Raw genomic sequence first — 20,774 nt, 5'->3', positions numbered from 1 at the left:
TATTGTGGTCCTGATTCTTATATTTCATGGGGAGTTTTTTTCTGTGTGTATTTTTATGTGTATGGTATTTGTGTGATTGGTTTTAATGCTCTTCAATAATTAATATCTTTAAAGTGCCTGAAGAAGCAAAGAAACTTGTTGAGGAAAAAATACACATTTCAATTACCAAACGTGAAAAAGAGCAGGTGGCTGAGCCAGTTGCTAAAGGTATAATCATTTCCTTCCAAAATCGTGGTCTTTTACAATACCTCTTTTAAAATTAATGTAGCTATGTTTGCTTTGTTTCGTTGTTACATATGTCTTTGAAGTTAGTCATTAGGATTTGTTGGGCATAAAAATCTGTCAACATAGGATAAGAAGGTAATGCTACCTTCAAAAGAAAAAGTTATTTTTGAAATATATCCAGAGCCTATTACACAACAGCTGTGGCTACAATATAGATAAAATAGAATGCTTGGATTTAAAACTGGTGACCATTTGGTACATTCCTGACTTATCTAAATTCATGTAATGATATAACAATGTTGACCCCAGTTCAACAACTGTTTATGCATTCTGAAGTTATTTTGAAGGTTACAAAAAAAAAAAAAAAAAGCTCTTGTCATTTTTTTTCTAACTATGAAGTAACTTCTCTGCCCTTTCAGAAAGTATACTTATTCAGAAGGAAATTTAGCTTTCAGTAAAGGATATTTCCTACAAGTAGAGATACATAAACATCATTTCACGTTTGGGTTCTGTTACTTCAAACTTATTTGTATATATCTGCATATATTTATCCCGGTGAGATTAAGAATCATTTTCAGGGAAAATATTAAAATTTTTTATTAATGAGCAGTTGTGTATCTATCATATGAGAGGCACTTGCAAAATTATTCTGTCTGCTCAAACTTTGACAAAGCAACCATTGCCTGGGCGGCCTGTTTCTGACAATAAAATATCCTTATACTTAAATTTCAAGTGCCTGTGAAGCCCAAGAGAGTTGTCACAGAAGAAAAAGTACTTGTTCCTAAAAAAGAAGTAACAGCACCTGTTAGAGGTACCTAATACCACTCTTTTTAATGTGTTGTTTGTCGACTTTGCTGTAAAATTCATGTGTAGCTCTATGTGTGAAGTTCTTCTCTGAGAAAGATAAACCCTATTCTTTCTTCTGTTACAAATGGCTGTGTTCCTACTGTGTCTTAATTTCATTGAGTCATCGGTAAATGTCAAACCTAAAGATAATCTCTTTAAAGTGCCAGTACCAAAAAGACGAGAGCAAGAAGAGATTGTCTTCGAAGAGGAAGTTGTAACTCAAGTAGAGGAGTATTTTGAAGAAGAAGAAGAGTACTTTCATGAAGAAGAGGAACTCATAACTGAAGAAGAAGTCGTACCAGTGATACCAGTCAAAGGTAGATTAAATCTCCTACAAAGAGATACATAGCGGCATCTTTAGAATCTGGGTATCTAATTTAGTCAGATTCTGGGTTTTATTAGTACCAATGGCCAATTCTGCTTATTTTAGAAACACACACTTTTGATGCTGAAATATGATTTCTGCTATTGCCTTTCATAATTTCTATCTTGTATGCAACATTTCCAAAATTCTTAATAATATCTTTAAAGTACCCGAAATACCCAAGAAACCTGTACCAGAAGAGAAGAAACCTGTTCCTGTTCCCCAAAAGAAGGAAGCCCCACCAGCAAAAGGTATAATCACCATTCATAATGTAGGCCTTAATCTGCATATAAATCATTCACTATCTTCTGAGTTCACAACCTTGTGTGTTGCTCTCTATTGTTAGAGGTGTTAATTGTGCTTTATACACATGTGTTGTTACCAGTAGTTAGAACTTACCAATAAACAATATCTTTAAAGTGCCTGAGATTCCTAAGAAGCCAGAGGAGAAAGTTCCTGTACCCATTCCTAAAAAAGAGAAGCCTCCACCAGCTAAAGGTACATCTCTTTATAATCCATCAGTGGGATAATGTGATAATTTACTCATATAGTAGAACTTGACGACCCCTATCTATTCTTTCCCCATGCCAATATTAACAAAACAAGGACCACCCAACTGGTTCTAGGAAGAGTTTACCATGTATTCATCTCGGATTTTTACCATCAAAGCATGCTGACGCTTAGTGCTTGGCTTTTACTCTTTAGTAGAACGTTCTTAAAATTCTTATTATAATACCAAAATGGGCAAAATCACTATTTGCCAGGCATTGTGTCTTGTCTCTATCACCAGTGTATGTTTTCTCAGTGTTCTCTATTTAAATTTGTGTGCATCTCCTGGCCTTTGTTTTGTGGCTATTATTCTTATCACTCTTAAAGGGTAAAATTGTATGTTGCTTCAGTAAAGTCCTAAAATTGCTGGATTCTTATCAATGGGTGGAAAATTTGACACTAATCCTACTTGATATCTTTAAAGTTCCTGAAGTGCCCAAGAAGCCAGTACCAGAGGAGAAAGTACCAGTACCAGTTCCTAAAAAGGTGGAAGCTCCACCTGCCAAAGGTACATGAACTCGCCAACACTTTTTTAATTCACATTTGCATACAAGTAAAAATTAACTGGTTCAATTCCGTGCTCTTTGGGGATGCTCTTTAATATCGCTTTATGGAAAAAAAGAAAGATTTTAAAGATAAAAACCTCCTTGAAATATCTTTGTCATACTTTTATTACTATGTCTTCATCTTTTTGAGACTATGCTTAACCTCAAAACTTTACATTGTATAACATTTTTTTCTAAAAAATTTCTTTAAAGTGCCAGAAGTGCCCAAGAAGCCTGTGCCTGAGAAGAAGGTGCCAGTTCCTGTTCCTAAGAAGGTAGAGGCTCCACCTGTAAAAGGTACATCATTTCATCATTCATGTACATGGGGGGGGGCTTTCATTTTTATATATTCACATGCAAATCCCCCCATAACATTACAAGTTTAAAAATTGGCCTTATTATATAAATATTTAGTGATTTTGTAAATATTTAGTAATTATTTTCATATATATTGCTCTAAGACATATAAAAGAACACATATTTAAAGATCAATAATATTTTCAAAGTGCCAGAGGTACCCAAGAAGATCATCCCAGAAGAAAAGCCAATACCTATTTCGAAAAAAGCTCCACCACCCAAAGGTATATTAATCTCTAACAGAACCAAGGCAGAAAGGGAAACTAACTGGTCTTATTCAGCCTTGCTAATTACAATTAATGCTTCATGACCTTGAATCTGATGACAGTTGATGCCTCTATGAACACAGAATGCTTGCTTTTCATGTTTTCCCATTGTCATGAATAGTGTACATAAAAGTGACACTTGTACGATTGAATAAATATCTTTAAAGTGCCAAAGAAACAAGAGCCAGTTCCAGTTCCTGTAGCTCTACTTCGGGAAGAAGAAGTTCCATTTGAAGAGGAAGTTTTCCCTGAAGAGGAAGTTTACCCTGAGGAAGAAGAAGTTCCTCCTGAGGAAGAAGAAGTTGCTCCAGAGGAAGAAGAAGTTCCTCCTGAGGAAGAAGAAGTTCCTCCTGAGGAGGAAGAATTGATACCTGAGGAAGAAGTCGAACCCGAAGAAGAGGAAGTTCTTCCAGAAATTAAACCTAAGGTGCCAGTACCTGCACGAGGTATAGCAACTCTTCTTGGAGTCATCAAGGTCTCTTTTGTGTTGAATTCTGCCTTTCCATCTTTTTTTATTCATCTGCAGTTTTATCTGTGTAATACTTCACTCTTTATGTTGTCTGTCTACTAAATCTGAGAAAGCATTCCAGACATGTGTGCCTTTATTATTGTGTCTGTCACATGTGTCTGTCTCTTGAAAATGATTTGGGTGTCTTCAAATTTCATAATATGAACTGTTATTTATTTGTTTGTGGTCTTATCTTCACTTGTCTTTTTGTTATATATATAGTACTGTGCATGTGATTTTTAATGTCTTAAAATGAATGTTTTTAAGTGCCTGAAGTGCCAAAGAAACCTGTACCTCAGAAGAAAGTCCCTGTTCCTGCTCCTAAAAAAGTGGAACCTCCACCACCCAAAGGTATACCTCCCCAAAGTGAATATGCATTCTTCATCCATAGCTTCATCAGAAAAATTATGGTGGAACTGGGGTTTAGGAGAAGTTAAATTTATAAAACAGTCACATTTTTCTTAAAATGTTCAGGAACACTGATATCCACTTTTCATTGGATGCAAAGCAGTATTCAAGAACAAAGATAAAAGGAAGTATTGTCCCCCAAATTGCCACAGAATTCTAACTAGTGACCTGTCATTTTAGTAAACTTCATAATTTTCATATAGCTATTCTGCAGAGCTAAATTATCTCCACAAAAAGATACCTGAAAAATATAATGAATAAATTTTCCTAAATTTCATCCTTCAACTATTTATATGCTTTTATAACACCAAGATGAAAAAGGAAAAATGATGGGAGTGTTTATCAAAACACTGAGTAAATAGCTTATGCCTTCTGATACTTACATATAAATGGAAGCCCAGCAGGTTTTGATTTTAGCCTTAGCTTTATTCTTTGATGTATCATTCTGAGCAAGTCTTTCTGAGCCTCAGGGTTTTCTCCTATAAAATGGGGAGACTAATAGCAGTCCTTGTGGGCTCAGATATTATTGTGAGGATAAAATAAAGTAAGGTATGTGGAAGTGCTCTATCACTAAATGAATTATGCAGATCAGTTCATAGTATAGGATGAAGTCTACATATCTGTAACTGTATTTTCTGCCAAAGGTCATGTCATAATAAGCATAGTGCCTCTACCAGGTTAAATAGTCATATAATCAATATGGTAATATAATCAATCAGTCCTTTATTAGACTATAAGGATTCAGAATTACTTTATAGATAATGATTTAATAAATTACTGGTGACATTGAAATGGATGAAATGACAGCATCTGTCCTCTGATATTCAAGTAGGTTGCTGATCCCTCACTCTATAAAACCTATTTCTGTCATAACTGGGCTCCCGACATGCCCTATGTCTCTATCTTGAGCAACTCTTGCATGTGGTCTTTCTGTGTGTAAACTGCTTGTGCTCTCTCTTTTTTATTCCTCACAATAAATTCTTATCATGAAATGATGTCTTTAAAGTGCCTGAGGCTAAGAAGAAAGTACCAGAGAAGAAAGTGGTCATTCCTAAGAAAGAGGAGGCTCCTCCTGCCAAAGGTACTACCATTTCCAAGCCAATTAGACACCGCCATTTCTTTCTCTCACCTGTGAGAGTCAAAGTGTCCTCTTTCAGTATTTGTTAGTGTAACTTGTATTATTGCTATGTCTATGTCTCCATGTTTGTGCAACTTAAACTATAAAAAATAAAATAATATCTTTAAAGTGCCTGTGGTGCTTAAGAAACCTGAACCAGAAAAGAAAGTGCCTCCTCCTGGTCTTAAGAAAGCAGTGGCTCCTCCTGCCAAAGGTATATCACCCAAAAAAGGATGTGTTTGTTGTACCGATGTTGAACTGTGATGCTGTCCACACAGATGATCAACATAAACGTTTGTCTGCCTTGTATGGTCTGTCATTGCCATTCACCATTTGTGACTCTGAAGCGCCTGTGTTTGTGCTATGTCAGTTTTTCCGCTTTATGTGTTTTATGTTGATTCCCTATGTATGTTATGTCTAAAAAATAAAAACACTCAACTAATACATCTTTAAAGAGCTCAAAGTAACTAAGAAGCCAGGCCCTGAAGTATGCTTTGCTCTTCCCACAAAACTAGAGGCTCCAGCAGTAAAAGGCAGAATATCTCTTTAAGGGGCTCTTAGTCTTAAATCACAAACCTCTTTATTTTTGTTTCATTAATTGATTCTGTGAAATCTCCATGTTTCATCTTGTGCATGTGTGTCTTGATATTTACTCCCTTGTGTTGAAAAAAGGGGAAACTTGGTTTTTATGCACTCTTCATTGGTTCTTGCATTTTAAGTGCCTAAAACAATCAATATCTTTTAAGTTCCTGAGGTACCTAAAAAAGTAGAAGAAAGACGAATCATTCTCCCTGAAGAAGAGGAAGTTCTAACAGTTGAAGGTAGATGACTTTCTAAGAAAATAGATTTTCCAGATCATCATTGTCTTATCATTGTCTAGTACTAGAAGAAGGCAAATGCACATTTCGCTTCAGAAAATAAAGATATTCAGACTCTAAAAGAAATCCTCATTTACCTAATAGAAACTGGGCAGGCAAATTAAAATCAACTGACTTTCTTACATATTTAGCCAATTTGTCTGTCTGTTTGTTTGTTTCATTTTAATGGCAGTCTTTGAAAGGAAACTCCATTTGCTATGGGGAATTTTTCGTCAGATGACTTGGTTGGTAATAGTGGGATAAACCTGCCCAAGAAATTCCAGTTAAGTCTGAGTAGTTGACACAGAAAATCTAATGTCTACCCCTAACTGAATATTTGCCTTCCAACAAGTCCACCTCCATTAAAAATAGTAATAATAATAATTTCAACTAAATTCTCTGACATCTTTTCTAATTCTGAAATTCTGAGAAGGTCCTAAGATATTTTGAGGACTCAGTAGATTGTTTTCAAGAACTAGTGAGTTTGTACATGCATCAGAAAGGCTGAGCTATGAATTACCTATATTTAAGACAACCTCCATTTTCAGATATACCCTCCTAGTCTAATATTTAAAAGAATTATAATTTACAAAATAATAATCTTTTTAAAGTGTATGAGGAGCCAGAAGAGCCTATTCCAGAAGAAGAGATCACTGAAGAACCACCTAGCATAGAAGAAGTTGAGGAAGAGGCGCCACCTAGAGGTACAGCTGCTTTTAGGAGTTAGACATTTAAAATCTATCGTGGTCCAAATCTTTCTCAAAATAAGTCAAAGTCTGATATTTCTCAATATACTTTTCTTACATCTTACTAATGACAAATTAATGATCAGTAAGTAATGGTACCTGAAGGACCCCACCCAGCTTTTCTACTGCATCTCTAATATAATTCTTGTATTATTGGCACTAGAAATTTTCCTAGCTAGACCCTATTGTAACACTTTCTCCTAGTTTCTAATTTTTAATTTCTATTCAGTATTAAAGTGGGTGAAAATCTATTTCTGTGTTGTTTACTTTTTAGAATAATTCTTAGCCTATCATTCCTGAAGACTGTGACAAGTTTTGTATAACTGATCCTACATTTGCTAATAGGATTAAGAAGTAATAGCCTTCCACTTTTAGAGTCACTGCTGCAAATGTATTATCATCATTTAGGTTGCTAATATCTTTTAAAAATAAGTCAATGTTTTGTGTTATTTTTTGCATCTATGGGTGCTATTATGTTCATTGCATGTCCTTTTTCAAAATATCCATATAATATCTTTGAAGTGCCTGAAGTGGTTAAGAAAGCAGTACCTGAAGCTCCTACTCCTGTTCCTAAAAAAGCAGAGGCACCACCAGCTAAAGGTATAGCAAATCTCAGTTAATAATGTCTTTTTTTAAAAAAATATTTCTTTTATTTTTATTTGACAGAGAGAGAGAGAGAGAGATCGCAAGTAGGCAGAGAGGCAGGCAGAGAGAGGGGGTGGGGGAAGCAGGCTCCCCGCTGAGCAGAGAGCCTGATGTGGGGCTCGATCCCAGGACCCCAAGATCAAGACTTGAGCTGAAGGCAGAGGCTTAACCTACTGAGCCACCCAGGCATCCCTAATAATGTCTTTAAATTCCAGTTAACATTCTTTAAAAAAAAAAAACAAAATCAGAAACTTCTTCTTTGATTGCTTTCTTAGAATCATTTACGTAGCAAACTTTCATATCTTTAACCTGTTTTGGAATCTTAAGTGATGATTATGTTACTGGATGGCTGTGTATATATGAATTATTCTGGATGCTTCTCATTCTAAACAGCTGAGACTTCTAATGTTAATGAGTACATCTCTCTACGCTTATATACATAACAATAGACCCTTCTTCCCCGCATTCCATTCATGAATTTTATTACATTATATAGAGTTTTCCCATGTTATTATAATTATGTATACTATATTATAGGGGAAAAAATCTGTTCTAATGCTTGGGATGTCAACTATTTTAAAGAACCTCATGTCCTTTCTAATATTTGGCCTAAGCATTTAAGGTTATTACAAAATGCCTTTGCTTCCTAGTTAGGTTACTACTTCAGGAGTGCTCTTAACAGATAAGCTATGCTCTCCCTATCACAGCTGGCCTCCCCCACCCCCCATATAAAATAGTACTCAGGGAAGAGGACACCTCTGTTAAGGCTTAAGTACTCTGTTATGGTAATCACTTCAAAACAATCTTCATCAAATTAAAAATACTAGAAGTAGGCCCAATATTGGTAATCCTTGCTATTTAAAAAGAATAGAACAGCACATGCCTTCATCTTATCTAGTGAGCACAAGTAAGTGAATTGGGAAAATATCTTTATTGTCTGTAAAGTGGTGTCCAGTAGTAGAATGACTTCTTACACTTTAATTATTATAAAGATGTTGTTTTATTTTCATTATTTAGTATTATTAGCTAACTGAAATGCCTAATATCTTTAAAGTGCCAAAGAAGGTTCCTGAGGAAAAAATACCTGTTCCTGTTCAGAAAAAAGAGCCACCTCCAGCCAAAGGTACCTATTCTGTTTTAAACCTGAATTTCCTGTTAATAGTTTTTCGTTAAGATTTTTATGTTTGGGGTACCTGGCTGGCTTGCTCAGTAGAGCATGTGATTATTGATCTCAGGGTCATGAGTTCAAACCCCACAATGGGTGTGGAGTCTACTTAAAAAATAAAAATTTTTAAAAATTTAAAAATTTTTTAAATTTAAAACTTAAAGAAAAAAAGGTTTTTATGTTTAATGTCTCTGTGTCTTGACTGTTTAGATGTCTTTGGTCTATGAAAACTTGCTCTTGATAGTCCTAAATACTAAAACTATATCTTTAAAGTGCCTGAAAAGAAAGTCCCAGAAAGGAAAATCGCAGAAAAGAAAGTCCCTGTGCCTAAAAAAGAAGCTGCTCCCCCAGCTAAAGGTATTTTTGGAAAGATCTTTTCTGTGTCTTCACATATTATTGCATGATGAAAGCCTTTTTTTTTTTTTTCCATCTTCATTTCCTCTGTGTTTGAAAAAACAAATTTCTTAAAGTAGATGCTCTTTCAGGGAGGACCATCGTTGAAGAAAAAATATCAGTTGCCTTCCACAAAGAGGAGGTAGTAAGAGAGAGAACGGAATTAGAAGTAGTAGAAACACCAGTGGAAGTGCTTGAGGAAGAAGAGTTCCATGAAGTTCAAGAATATTTTGAAGAAGAAGAGTTCCATGAAGTAGAAGAATTCATCAAAGTAGAACAACCTAGAGTTGAAGAAGTACACAGGGCTGAAGAGGTCCATAGGGTAATAGAAGTTTTAGAGACAGAAGAAGTGGAAGTATACGAAAAACCCAAAGCTCCACCTAAAGGTATAGGTGAATTCTGTTGCTATAACAAATTGCTATAACTTGCTCTAACTCACTTTTTTTTTTTTTTTAAGTGCATTTCATGCCCAGTTTGGAAAACTAGAAACCCACTGACTTTCCAAGTTAAACTCATGGAATGCTTTAAGCATGAGCTTCAGCTATTTGATACGAAGATTAATATGGAGTAGAGATTAACCTTACAGTGTATAATTTTAGCAGACAAGATAATGGTATTTGACACCTACTTATCTAACGGGCTCACTTGTATGAATTTATAGATTCTTTCTTGAACCCAGCTAAGAATGATTGTTACATGATTGTTACAGGTGCCAAAATATCTGACCAGTGTAATCAGTTGAGTGAAATAGAAGCTACTCAGTTCACTGAGAAATTTACATGTTCAGGCAAAACAACCATTGCTTTGTTAACATGAGTCAGCTGTTCACAAACTGATCATTGCTTATCGAAAGCTTCTGCATTTTATGATATTTTAATTAGAGAAATAACATTAAGGAAGCAAATGAAGCATTGGTAACACTACCTGCTTTCTAGTTTTGTTTTGTGGGGTTTTTTTTAGGATAAAGTATGATACATAAAATTCTCTTCGGTACCATTCCAGATCTTGCACAAATTAATATGTGTGTGATATGAAGGAATATGTATGTGTGCATGTGTGCTTACTATTCATAGTAAATCTACCATATAGATGAAATTTAGCAAAATTGTGTCTCTCTTGGAAGTGTGATATAAATTCAAAAAATATAAGTAGAGAAAGCATTTATGAGCCCACACTGGACTAACTTTATTGGAAGTACTCCCTAATACTTCAAGAACTTATTCTAAATCAAAACACCAATATCTTTGAAGGGCCTGAAATATCTGAGAAAATCATCCCTCCAAAAAAACCACCCACTAAAGTTGTTCCTCGAAAAGAGCCACCAGCTAAAGGTATTTCATTAGTGAAAAACTACTTACCTTATTATATGTGCAGCAGCACCTTGATTGCATTAAATGTTTCTGTTCTTGATGTTTTTCTTCTGTGTTTTGTGTTTTTGGAATTTCTAAAACAAACTAATATCTTTAAAAGCATTGAGGGGCCAAAGGAAGTTCTACCAAAAGAGAAAGTCAATATGGTCATACCCAAAGCAAATATCCTTATTAATCAAATAGTGCACCTAGGTTTCCTTCTTTGGTACTTTTTTATTGTATATTCACTAACATGCTTATTGATAAATCCATGTTTTCCTATTAATTCTTAATTTTAATCACCTAATAATAATAAATACATAGTGACTATGTGTTTAATGTCCCCGCTATGTTCATTTTGGGGAACCTCTTGAATTTTACAATAGAAATAAGAAAAACATCTGATAAATAATATATACTTATATCTTTAAAGTTCTTGAATTATTTAAGAACATTATCACTGAAGAGAAAGCACCAACTATTCACCAAAACAAGCGGAAGTAGCCCCAGCAGAAGGTGTCTTACTAATTTTTCTTATCAAGTTCTTACAATTCTAACATGGGAAATTCTTCTGAATTTCTGTTGTCATATTTGTTATCAATATTCAACTCATTTTAGTACTGTAATATATTTGATAAAGTGATCGTTCTGTTTCCTCTTATGACCATGTCATGTTTTGTGTTTACATTTTTATTACATTATGCTTGTTACAAATCTTTATGAATGTTTAAAAGTAAAAGAAATTATTACTATTATCTTTAAAGTACCTGAAGTGACCAAGAAAATTGTGGTAGAAGAAAAAGTACGTGTTCCTGAAGAGCCCAAATTTCCACCAGCTAAAGGTACCTGTCTTTGCTGAATCACCACTAATATAAAAATCCCCTCTTATTCACTTACAATGGAGCAGAGAGAGGGGGAGATCCTTCCCCCTTCAATGCCACAATAGAGCTTAATTATGCAAACTTCAATTTATGTTCTATAACATAGTCCTCCCTTTTTGACGATCCTCTGGAAACAAAGGCATCAACCTAAAAGTTGTTACTGTTTTTGTTGATCTTCTTGATATTGACCCCCTCAACTTCTTTTCAAAAATAATTTATTTCGGAAGCTATTGTCAAGGAGCTTTGGAAACAAACATTCCAGATAACAATAGAAAATGATGCTATACCCCAAGGACAAAGTATTTTTAATAAGATAAATCAAGAACTCATCAACAAGGCAATCTAGAGAGATGCGTTGACTGTGTGTTTAGCTGGCTTATGATTTTGGAATTCTTGCCATTCTTCTTGTTAGATCCCCTTTTTGTCTTGATATTTTACATCCAATTATGATATTTTTAAAAACAAAATAAATATCTTTAAAGCACCTGAAGTACCTAAGAAAATTGTTCCAGAAGAAAGGGTTCATGAAGCTGTTCCTAAAAAGCCTGAAGTTCCACCAACTAAAGGTATACACTGAAACTAATCATGACATGAAATGACTCTTTGTTTAGTTATTCATGGTTTAAAGTAAATGTGTGTGATGTTAAATCCTTGTATTTTGCTTCTTTATATTCTTAGTATACTTGTTATTTATAACAGTTAATATACTAATATCTTTAAAGTTCCTGAGGTGCCTAAGAAAAGTATTCAAGAAGAAAAATCTTTTTCTGAAGACACAACGATATACAGTGAGTGCAGAAAAATTGGTGGTTCTCTTTGGTTTCATTTGTGTTTGTCTCCATAGCTTTTAAAAATAAGTATACTAATATCTTATCAAAGCCTAATGTGCCAAAAATATTTGGCTAAAATTAAATAATTTAAATGGGCTATTTGTCTCAGACAAGGTATATCTCCTCACCAATTAAAAAAAAAAAATAGTCCTGTACTTATAACATTGCCCAATTTTATAAAGGTCTCTTACCTTTTTGAATTTGTCATTGTCTTGTCTTGTTAAACTGTTCTTTGTACAAATATCTTCTGCTTTGAAGCCATTTATTTTCTCAGGCCATGAAGTAACTTTACTTCAACTTCATAATAATATTTTAATTGGATTTCATAGAATCAAAATGCCCCTTTATTATTTTTTTACTTTTTTACAGCCATCATTGGAAACATTTTGACAATGTTGCTTTAATGACCATATATTTATAAAGCCATTACAACAGCAAAAGAATTCTCAAACCATTTTTTGTTTGATTTTACATAAAATTATGATTAAATAATTTGAGGAGTAAAATAATCTGAATAATAAAATATCTTGAATAGAATATTATTCAGTAATCTGAATAGTAAAAATGCCAGTACTCAAGATCTCTTTCCACTTATTTTAATCTAAAAATACCAGTAGTTCTGATTTTCTTTCATTTATTTTAATCTAAAAAATTCCCTGTTTAAACTCTTTTTGGGGGGGGGTCTATAATACTGGTTGGGATACATATATATGATGACTCCCTCCTTTGAATACCCTTTCTATTCTAAAGTCAGGTTATTATCACCAGCCTGTCTTCCTTTCTAAAAGCAAGAGAAATCTTTATTTTCTTCAGTTGCCTTATTTTCAAAGATTTAATTATTTTTTTTTCTTTCCTGCTTCGAATCCCTAAATGGTTATTAAACTACGCAACCATAAACCTGATATGGTATAAAATTATAGCCACCTAGATTCCCAGAAAAGGGAAGAACTTATTCAAATTTCCAGTAGGTCAAATGTAGGAGAATCAACCTTGTTCTTTATGGACAAAACTAAGAGCAAAGGAAAATTTTGCCAGTGACTTTCTGCAGACAAAATACAAGAATTATATAGTCCCTGGCCAGTGAATTCCTCAATTTTATTGTCATCATAAATGAGAGTTCTATATGATACAACTGGGAATGAGGCTTTCTCTTAGCAGATGTGTTCTTGTCACTAGTTTGTGTCTATGTGCTACTGGTAATTTGGGTGATGAGTGTGTACTATGTATCACGTTTTCTTAATAGTATTTGTCATTGCCTTGAAATGCCCTTAATTGTATAAATACTAATATCTTCAAAGTTTATGAAGTGTCTGAAGAATCCACCACAGAAGAAAAAGTACTTGTGACTCATCCTCCAAAGACGAAAACCAAAATAGCAAAAGGTATATAATACCAATGATCTAGTCTGAAGAATATTTATTTAGGGCTCATTTTAAAAGCTCAATCTTCTCCTGTGCTGTTTATAAATATAATTATACTCATATCTTTTAAGTGCCTGAGCCACCCAAGAAAGTTGTTCCAGAGGACAAAGTATATGTGACGATTCCTAAAAAGAGAGAAACGCCAGCAACTAAAGGTACATTTCAACAACATCAAACTTGGATGAATAACTTTGGATTCAAGACTCAATAATTGTGTGTTATATGATTTACTGCCTTCACAACTTCTAAGTGTAAACCTAATAATATTTTTAAAGAGCCTGATACAACCAGAGAAGTTTTTCCAGAGGTGGAGTTACCTGAGGCTGTTCCCCAAATTCCAAAGCATCCTCCAACTGAAGGTATAATTCTTAGTTATGAAAATTTAAAGAGAATCTTTCTTCTTCAGTCTGAAAAATATGTTTAGTGTTTTGTGTAGGTTCTCAGAACCCCTAACACTAAAATACTAATATCTTTAGGGTCCCCAATGTACCCAAGACAAGGAACTTTCTATGACTTGCCCCCTACCAAAAAAAAAAGTCCCATTCATACTATGTACAAGGATAAGCAATTAGAACAAAAGTTAAATTTCTAATTTAAAGTTACAATATCTGTTAACATACCTAACTTTTTAAATATGTGTGTCTTCATGTCTTTGCCTTTCCTCAACTAAAAAATACTAATATCTTTAAAGAGTTGGAAGTCTCCAAGGAAGGTCTTCCAGAGAAGCAAGCTCCTGTTGCTAAAAGAAGAATACCAACATCAAAAGGTACAAGCCAGAAGAAAGCTGACTTTCTTATCTCGTGATTGTAGTTGTACTTAAAACCTGTAAATATACTAATATCTTGAGAGCCCCAGATGCTACGAAGGAATATCATTGCAGAGAAGTGGGTCCCCCAAAGCAGAAGCTCAAGGGTGTATACATATTCCCATGAGCTATTCAAGAGAAAATAGAAGGAGGAAAAAATCTTTAACGTATCTAAATGGAAGGTGCTTGGGCTATAAAGTCTAACTATGATGTCTCCAGGGAATATATGAAGACATACAATGTGTAGATGTGACCCAGATGGATTCTTCAATAGGAAATAGCAATTACTGTTCGAAAAAAAAGGAAAAAAAAAATCAGACTAGGGGAAAAAAAAAAAGCTATACAAGACCACTTAAAACATTTATATCCCTGAAACTAGGCCGAACTGGTTTAGCACTCCCCCCTTTAAAGCAGAACTCAGTGCCATCAAATGACAGAGGTGCTTGGCTGTACACTGTAAATCAGTAATTTAACTCTCCGTGGAGTTGAAATTTCAGGAGAAACTATAACTGCTTCTTGGAATTGCCTTTCTATAAAAATAAAATTACTACTAAACACAAACACATGAATGTGAAAAAATTCTTTTCCCATAAGAAGTAAGTATAGAAATATGCTCAGAAAACCATGACTTAAAGATAATAAAATATTAAATTCAACTTTGAGCAGTTCTTTTGATCATAGGGTCTCCACCTGAGAACCTTCCAGAATTAAGCTAATTAAAACTAGTTAACATTGGAATTCTGCATGGAACACTTAGTTGTTCCTCTCATTATCTTTGATTTTTTAGAGTCCTGCATTTTTCCATTTTGAATGTTTTTAGGTAAATCAAAAGATGAGAAAGTTTTAAAACATCCAGCTTAACAATTTCTTTATGATATCCAGGATATTCTGTAATTTAAAGAATATCTGAACACTTTGACATGATTTTTTCAGTCTAGGATCTCTGGGTCATTCTCCTCTCTCCTATACTTGAAAAACAAATACTTACCCAAGGTAAGGGTAAAATGAAGCCTATCCAGACAAGAAAGAAGCTCTTAGGTTCTCCTCAAATTAAATAGCTAAAAGTACATCATTAATTATACAAGATTATTTTTTTTCACTTGAAGCTAATTTTCCATGATATCATTTTTTATACAACCACCATTCTAAAAAATAAAATTCCTAATATCGATAGTACCTGAGGTGACCAAGAAAAGAGCTCCTGATAATCAAGTACCCATCCTATCACTGAAGAATCAGACACAGGGAACAGGAATGTCTCCCCGTCTGGGGCATTCCTGTAGGTGGAGTTAGGACTAAAAGTCTTCTACACTCTGAAGAACAAAGTGTTAATATCTTTAAAGGACAGGAAATTGTCCCTGTAAGGAAAACACCCATGGCTGCTCCCCCTGAAATTGAAACACCTTCTAGTAAAGGTACCCATCATTCTATCATTCCCGCCTTCATTCATTAAATAAATGCCAATTATGTGTGTGGGGCTAGGGAGCTGAGGAATAATAAACAAAGACAATTAGGATTTGATTCCTTTTTCAAAGCTTTATACATCATCCAGTTTTTAACAGAAGCACCCTTGGAGCCAGAAATGCCACTTTGGTGTAGTTAATGTAACTAACATCTTCACTGATGCCTTAACCTCTAAGCTTGATACTAATATCTTCAAAGTCCCAGAAACTATGAAAGAAGTTGCTTCTGAAATGCAAGTATCTGAGGATTTTCCTAAGGAGCCAGAACCTCTGCCTATAAAAGGTGTGTGATACCTGTGAACTGGAGAAATGATCTGTCCTCTGCTCTTACAACTATGCTTTTCGAGTGTTCTTCGTAACACCTAAATGTAAACGTACTAATATCTTCCAAACACCTGAAGCTGCACAAGAAATTCCCTCTTGAGAAAATACTTGTGGGTGTTCCTATTTAAACAGAAACCCCCTCTAATAAAAGTATTCATTCAACAAATGCTTAGTAAGGAAGGTCCACAGTGTCACAGGAACTAAGCCAAGTGCCGGTGAAGGGTGGGCAGCCCCTCTTCCTGAGGGTCCCACGAGCCCCCAAGCTTATTTGATGGGTGGAGCAAGGGGAGAAGAGACAGGCAGAGAAGAGACCTCTAGAAAACTACACTTGCCCACTTATTGGGTTTACTGTTTTCACTAATCCTTTTATATCTTAAATGTGAAATACTAATATCTTTAAAGTGCCTGAAGCTCCTCAAGAAGTTGTTCCTGCAAAGAGAGCTCCTTTCAAAGAAAGAGAACGTCCTTCAGTTGAAGGTACAAGTGACCATGCCCTCAAGCTAAAGAAGAAATAGCTCTTGTAGTCTTGAAAATATTTTGCTGTTCCTAGTGCTCTTCATAACACTAAATGTTAAAATACTAATTTCTTAAAGTGCTGGAAGCTCCCCAAGAAATTGTCCCTGAAAAGAAAACATATGTGATTCCTCACAAAAAGCCTGAACTTCCTCGTGATGAAGGTATATGTTGCTGGGAGCTTAGAAATTTGGGGAAATGTCTTCTTCTGTATGAATATGTTTCTTGTCTGTACAGATTCTTCTAACCCCTAAATGTAAAAATATTAATATCTTTAAAGTGCCAGAGGCACCTAGAGAAGTTGTCTCAGAAAGGAAAGTGCATCCTCCCCCAAAGCCTGAGGTCATACCTGTCAAAGGTACATTCTTTTTCTTTTTGTTTTTTTTCTTTTCAGTGTTCAGAATTCATTGTTTATGCACCACACCCAGTGCTCCTTGCAATACGTGTCTTTCATAATACCCACCACCAAGCTCACCCAACCCTCCACCTCCCTCCTCTCCAAGACCCTTAGTTTGTTTCTCAGAGTCCACAGTCTCTCATGGTTCCTCTCCCCCTTCAAATTCCCCTAACTCCCTTCTCTCCAGCTCCCAATGTCCTCTGTGTTATTCCTTATGCTCCACAAATAAGGGAAACCATATGATAATTGATTCTGTCTGCTTGACTTATTTCACTCAGCATAACCAAAGGTACATTCTAAACCACCCTTTATTTAAGGTGGGTAGGGAGGGCCTTAGCAAGAACCACCAGGCTAGGTTTGAAAGCTCTTCTGTTATATAAATGAAGTTCTTGTCTATGTGGATCCTTGTGACTCAAATGTAAATTTACTAATATCTTCAAAGTACCCCAGGCTCCCAAAGAGGTTGTCCCTGAGAAGAAAGTGCCTCTGGTTCCTTCTAAAAAGCCTGAAGTCCCACTTGTGACAGGTATTTGTCACCAGCCTTAGGTTTAAAAAGATTGAACTCTTTTGCTCTTGAAAATATTTTGCTCTAGTGGTCTCATCATTTTTAAATGTAATTTTACTAATATCTTTTAAGAAACTGAAGTTCCTCAAGAAATTGTCCCTGTAAAGAAAGCACCAGTGGTGCCTCCTAAAAAACCTGAAGTTGCATCTGTTACAGGTACTTGTCACTCACCTCAGACTAAGAAGATACAGCCCTTATACTCTTGAAAATGTTTTGTTTCAGCAGCATAACTCCTAAGTGTACTTTTACTAATATCTTTTAAGTGCCCGAGGTTCCCAAAGAAGTGGTCCCTGAAAAGAAAGTGTCTGTGGCACCTCCTAAAAAGCCGGAAGTCCCACCTGTTACAGGTATTTGTTACCAATACCTGGCTTAAAAGGATGTAATTCTCCTGCTCTTGAAAATATTTCATTCCAGTCGTCTTCATAACCCCTAAGTGTACTTTTACTAATATCTTTTAAGTGCCTGAGGCTCCCAGAGAAGTGGTCCCTGATAAGAAAGTGTCTGTGGCGCCTCCTAAAAAGCCAGAAGTCCCACTTGTTAAAGGTATTTGTCACTCACCTTAGATTTAAAAAGACATATCTCTTCTGCTCTTGAAAATGTTTTGTTCCAGTTGTCTTCATAGTTCCTAAATATAATCTTACTAATATCTTTTAAGTGCCTGAGGCTCCCAGAGAAGTGGTCCCTGAAAAGAAAGTGTCTGTGGCGCCTCCCCAAAAGCCAGAAGTCCCACCTGTTACAGGTATTTGTTACCAATGCCTGGCTTAAAAGACATAATTCTCCTGCTCTTGAAAATGTTTGGTTCCAGTCATCTTCATAACCCCTAAGTGTACTTTTACTAATATCTTTTAAGTGCCTGAGGCTCCCAAAGAAGTGGTCCCTGAAAAGAAAGTGTCTGTGACACCTCCTAAAAAGCCAGAAGTCCCACCACCTGTTAAAGGTACTTGTCACCAACCTTAGGCTTAAAGAGACATAATTCTTCTGCTCTTGAAAATATCTCATTCCAGTGATCTTCACAGTTCCTAAGTGTAATTTTACTAATATCTTTTAAGTGCCTGAGGCTCCCAGAGAAGTGGTCCCTGAAAAGAAGGTGCCTGTGATGCCTCCCAAAAAGCCCGAAGTCCCACCAGCCAAAGGTAGTCATCCCCATGTCATTGGGTTTGATACCATTCATTTGTCTCTACCCTGTCTAATCATGAAAATACTAATATCTTTCAAGTGCCCGAAGCGCCCAAGGCAGCTGTTCCAGAAAAGAAGGTGCCTGAGGCTCTTCCTCCCAAACCAGAGAGTCCTCCTCCTGCAGGTAAGGTCAGAGCCATATATACTAGGGAGAAAACTTATTTTAGCTAGAAAATTATGTATACAAATATGACAACATAAAGGTGATAGGATTCTAAAGAAAAGAAAGTCAGAAGTTAACGAGAATATCTTAGTGTATAATGACATGATACAGTGAGGAATGTTTTAACCTTTTCTAAACACAAATTACCAATGTCTTTGAAGTGCCTGAGGTACCGCCAAAGAAAGTCATCCCTGAGAAGAAAGTACCTGTGGCTCCTCCTAAAAAGCCAGAACCTCCACCTGCTAAAGGTATTTATTCTTCCAAGTTGTTGGTCGCCTGTTTCAGGGGGCTGGGAAGAGTGTGTATGGAACTGTCCGCCTGTCTCATAAATTGTATTTGCTTGGGTAAATGTGTTGGCAATATTGCCCTGTTATAATCTCTAACTAAAAGATACTAATATCTTCAAAGTTCCTGAAGCTCCTAAAGAAGTTGTCTCCGAGAAAAAAATGTCTGTGGTTGTGCCCCCAAAACCAGAAGCACCACCTGCTAAAGGTATTTATTCATACCCCCGTTAAGGAAAAGTACTGTCTTGTGCTCTTCCCAATCATTGTAATATATGCCTTCACTATTCATAACTTCTAAAAATACTAATATCTTTCAAGTGCCTGAAGTTGTTCAAGAAGTTGTCCCAGAGAAGAAAATTCCCAAGGCATCACCCAAAAAACCAGATGCCCTACCTGTCACAGGTACATGTTAGCTTTGATCTCGTTTTGGAGAAATATCTCTTTGTTCCTCCAGAATAATATTGGCCCTTTGCTCTTCATTAACTTAACTTTAAAACTACTAATATCTTTCAAGTGCCTGAAGTTGTTCAAGAAGTTATCCCAGAGAAGAAAATTCCCAAGGCACCACCCAAAAAACCAGATGCCCCACCTGTCACAGGTACATGTTAGCTTTGATCTCGTTTTGAAGAAATATCTCTTCGTTCCTCCAGAATAATTTTGGCCCTTTGCTCTTCATTAACTTAACTCTAAAACTACTAATATCTTTCAAGTGCCTGAAGTTGTTCAAGAAGTTGTCCCAGAGAAGATAATTCCCAAGGCACCACCCAAAAAACCAGATGCCCCACCTGTCACAGGTACATGTTAACCTTGATCTTGTTTTGAAGAAATATCTCTTCGTTCCTCCAGAATAATTTTGGCCCCTTGCTCTTCATTAACTTAACTCTAAAACTACTAATATCTTTCAAGTGCCTGAAGTTGCTCAAGAAGTTGTCCCAGAACCGAAATTTCCCAAGGCACCAGCCAAAAAACCAGAAGCCCGACCAGTTTCAGGTATTATTCACTCATGTCCTTATCTAAAGAAGAAGTATCTCTTCTGCTCTTGGAAATATGTTTAGTCCATTGACCTCATTAATCTAAATGTAAAACTACTAATATCTTTTAAGTGCCTGAAGTTCCTCAAGAAATTGTCCCTGCAAAGAAAGTACCAGTGTTGCCTCCTAAAAAACCTGAAGTTGAACCTGTTACAGGTACTTGTCACTCACCTCAGACCTAAGAAGATACAGCCCCTCAACTCTTGAAAATGTTTTGTTCCAGCGGTCTCATAACCCCTAAGTATAATTTTACTAATATCTTTTAAGTGCCCGAGGCTCCCAAAGAAGTGGTCTCTGAAAAGAAAGTGTCTGTGGCACTCCCTAAAAAGCCAGAAGTCCCACCTGTTACATGTATTTGTCAGCGACTTTAGGCTTAAAAAGACGTAACTCTTCTGCTCTCAAAAATATCTTGTTCTGGTCATCTTCATAACCCCTAAGTGTAAATTTACTAATATCTTTTAAGTGCCTGAGGCTCCCAGAGAAGTGGTCCCTGAAAAGAAGGTGCCTGTGATGCCTCCCAAAAAGCCCGAAGTCCCACCAGCCAAAGGTAGTCATCCCCATGTCATTGGGTTTGATACCAT

The 20,774-nt window shown here is 35.7% G+C and overlaps 1 protein-coding gene across 1 annotated transcript in view; it reads left to right on the top strand.

The window, feature by feature from the left end:
• The window catches only part of TTN (titin), a 275,206-nt gene that overhangs the window by 124,298 nt on the left and 130,134 nt on the right, over positions 1 to 20,774 (top strand). Inside the window, exons 136-158 of the mRNA XM_059395492.1 lie at positions 115 to 207; positions 959 to 1,036; positions 1,233 to 1,388; positions 1,603 to 1,686; positions 1,856 to 1,933; positions 2,409 to 2,492; positions 2,743 to 2,826; positions 3,036 to 3,110; positions 3,320 to 3,598; positions 5,075 to 5,149; positions 5,932 to 6,006; positions 6,654 to 6,746; positions 7,311 to 7,388; positions 8,488 to 8,556; positions 8,872 to 8,955; positions 9,084 to 9,377; positions 10,242 to 10,322; positions 11,105 to 11,182; positions 18,390 to 18,476; positions 18,589 to 18,672; positions 18,756 to 18,839; positions 20,266 to 20,349; positions 20,657 to 20,740. Coding sequence (XP_059251475.1) covers positions 115 to 207; positions 959 to 1,036; positions 1,233 to 1,388; positions 1,603 to 1,686; positions 1,856 to 1,933; positions 2,409 to 2,492; positions 2,743 to 2,826; positions 3,036 to 3,110; positions 3,320 to 3,598; positions 5,075 to 5,149; positions 5,932 to 6,006; positions 6,654 to 6,746; positions 7,311 to 7,388; positions 8,488 to 8,556; positions 8,872 to 8,955; positions 9,084 to 9,377; positions 10,242 to 10,322; positions 11,105 to 11,182; positions 18,390 to 18,476; positions 18,589 to 18,672; positions 18,756 to 18,839; positions 20,266 to 20,349; positions 20,657 to 20,740 — 2,361 coding nt within the window. The remainder of the gene's footprint in view (positions 1 to 114; positions 208 to 958; positions 1,037 to 1,232; positions 1,389 to 1,602; positions 1,687 to 1,855; positions 1,934 to 2,408; positions 2,493 to 2,742; positions 2,827 to 3,035; positions 3,111 to 3,319; positions 3,599 to 5,074; positions 5,150 to 5,931; positions 6,007 to 6,653; positions 6,747 to 7,310; positions 7,389 to 8,487; positions 8,557 to 8,871; positions 8,956 to 9,083; positions 9,378 to 10,241; positions 10,323 to 11,104; positions 11,183 to 18,389; positions 18,477 to 18,588; positions 18,673 to 18,755; positions 18,840 to 20,265; positions 20,350 to 20,656; positions 20,741 to 20,774) is intronic.

This window comes from Mustela nigripes, chromosome 3 (genome assembly GCF_022355385.1).
Source record: "Mustela nigripes isolate SB6536 chromosome 3, MUSNIG.SB6536, whole genome shotgun sequence".
Classification (NCBI taxonomy): domain Eukaryota; kingdom Metazoa; phylum Chordata; class Mammalia; order Carnivora; family Mustelidae; genus Mustela; species Mustela nigripes.
This window is presented reverse-complemented; position numbering and strand designations above follow the sequence as displayed.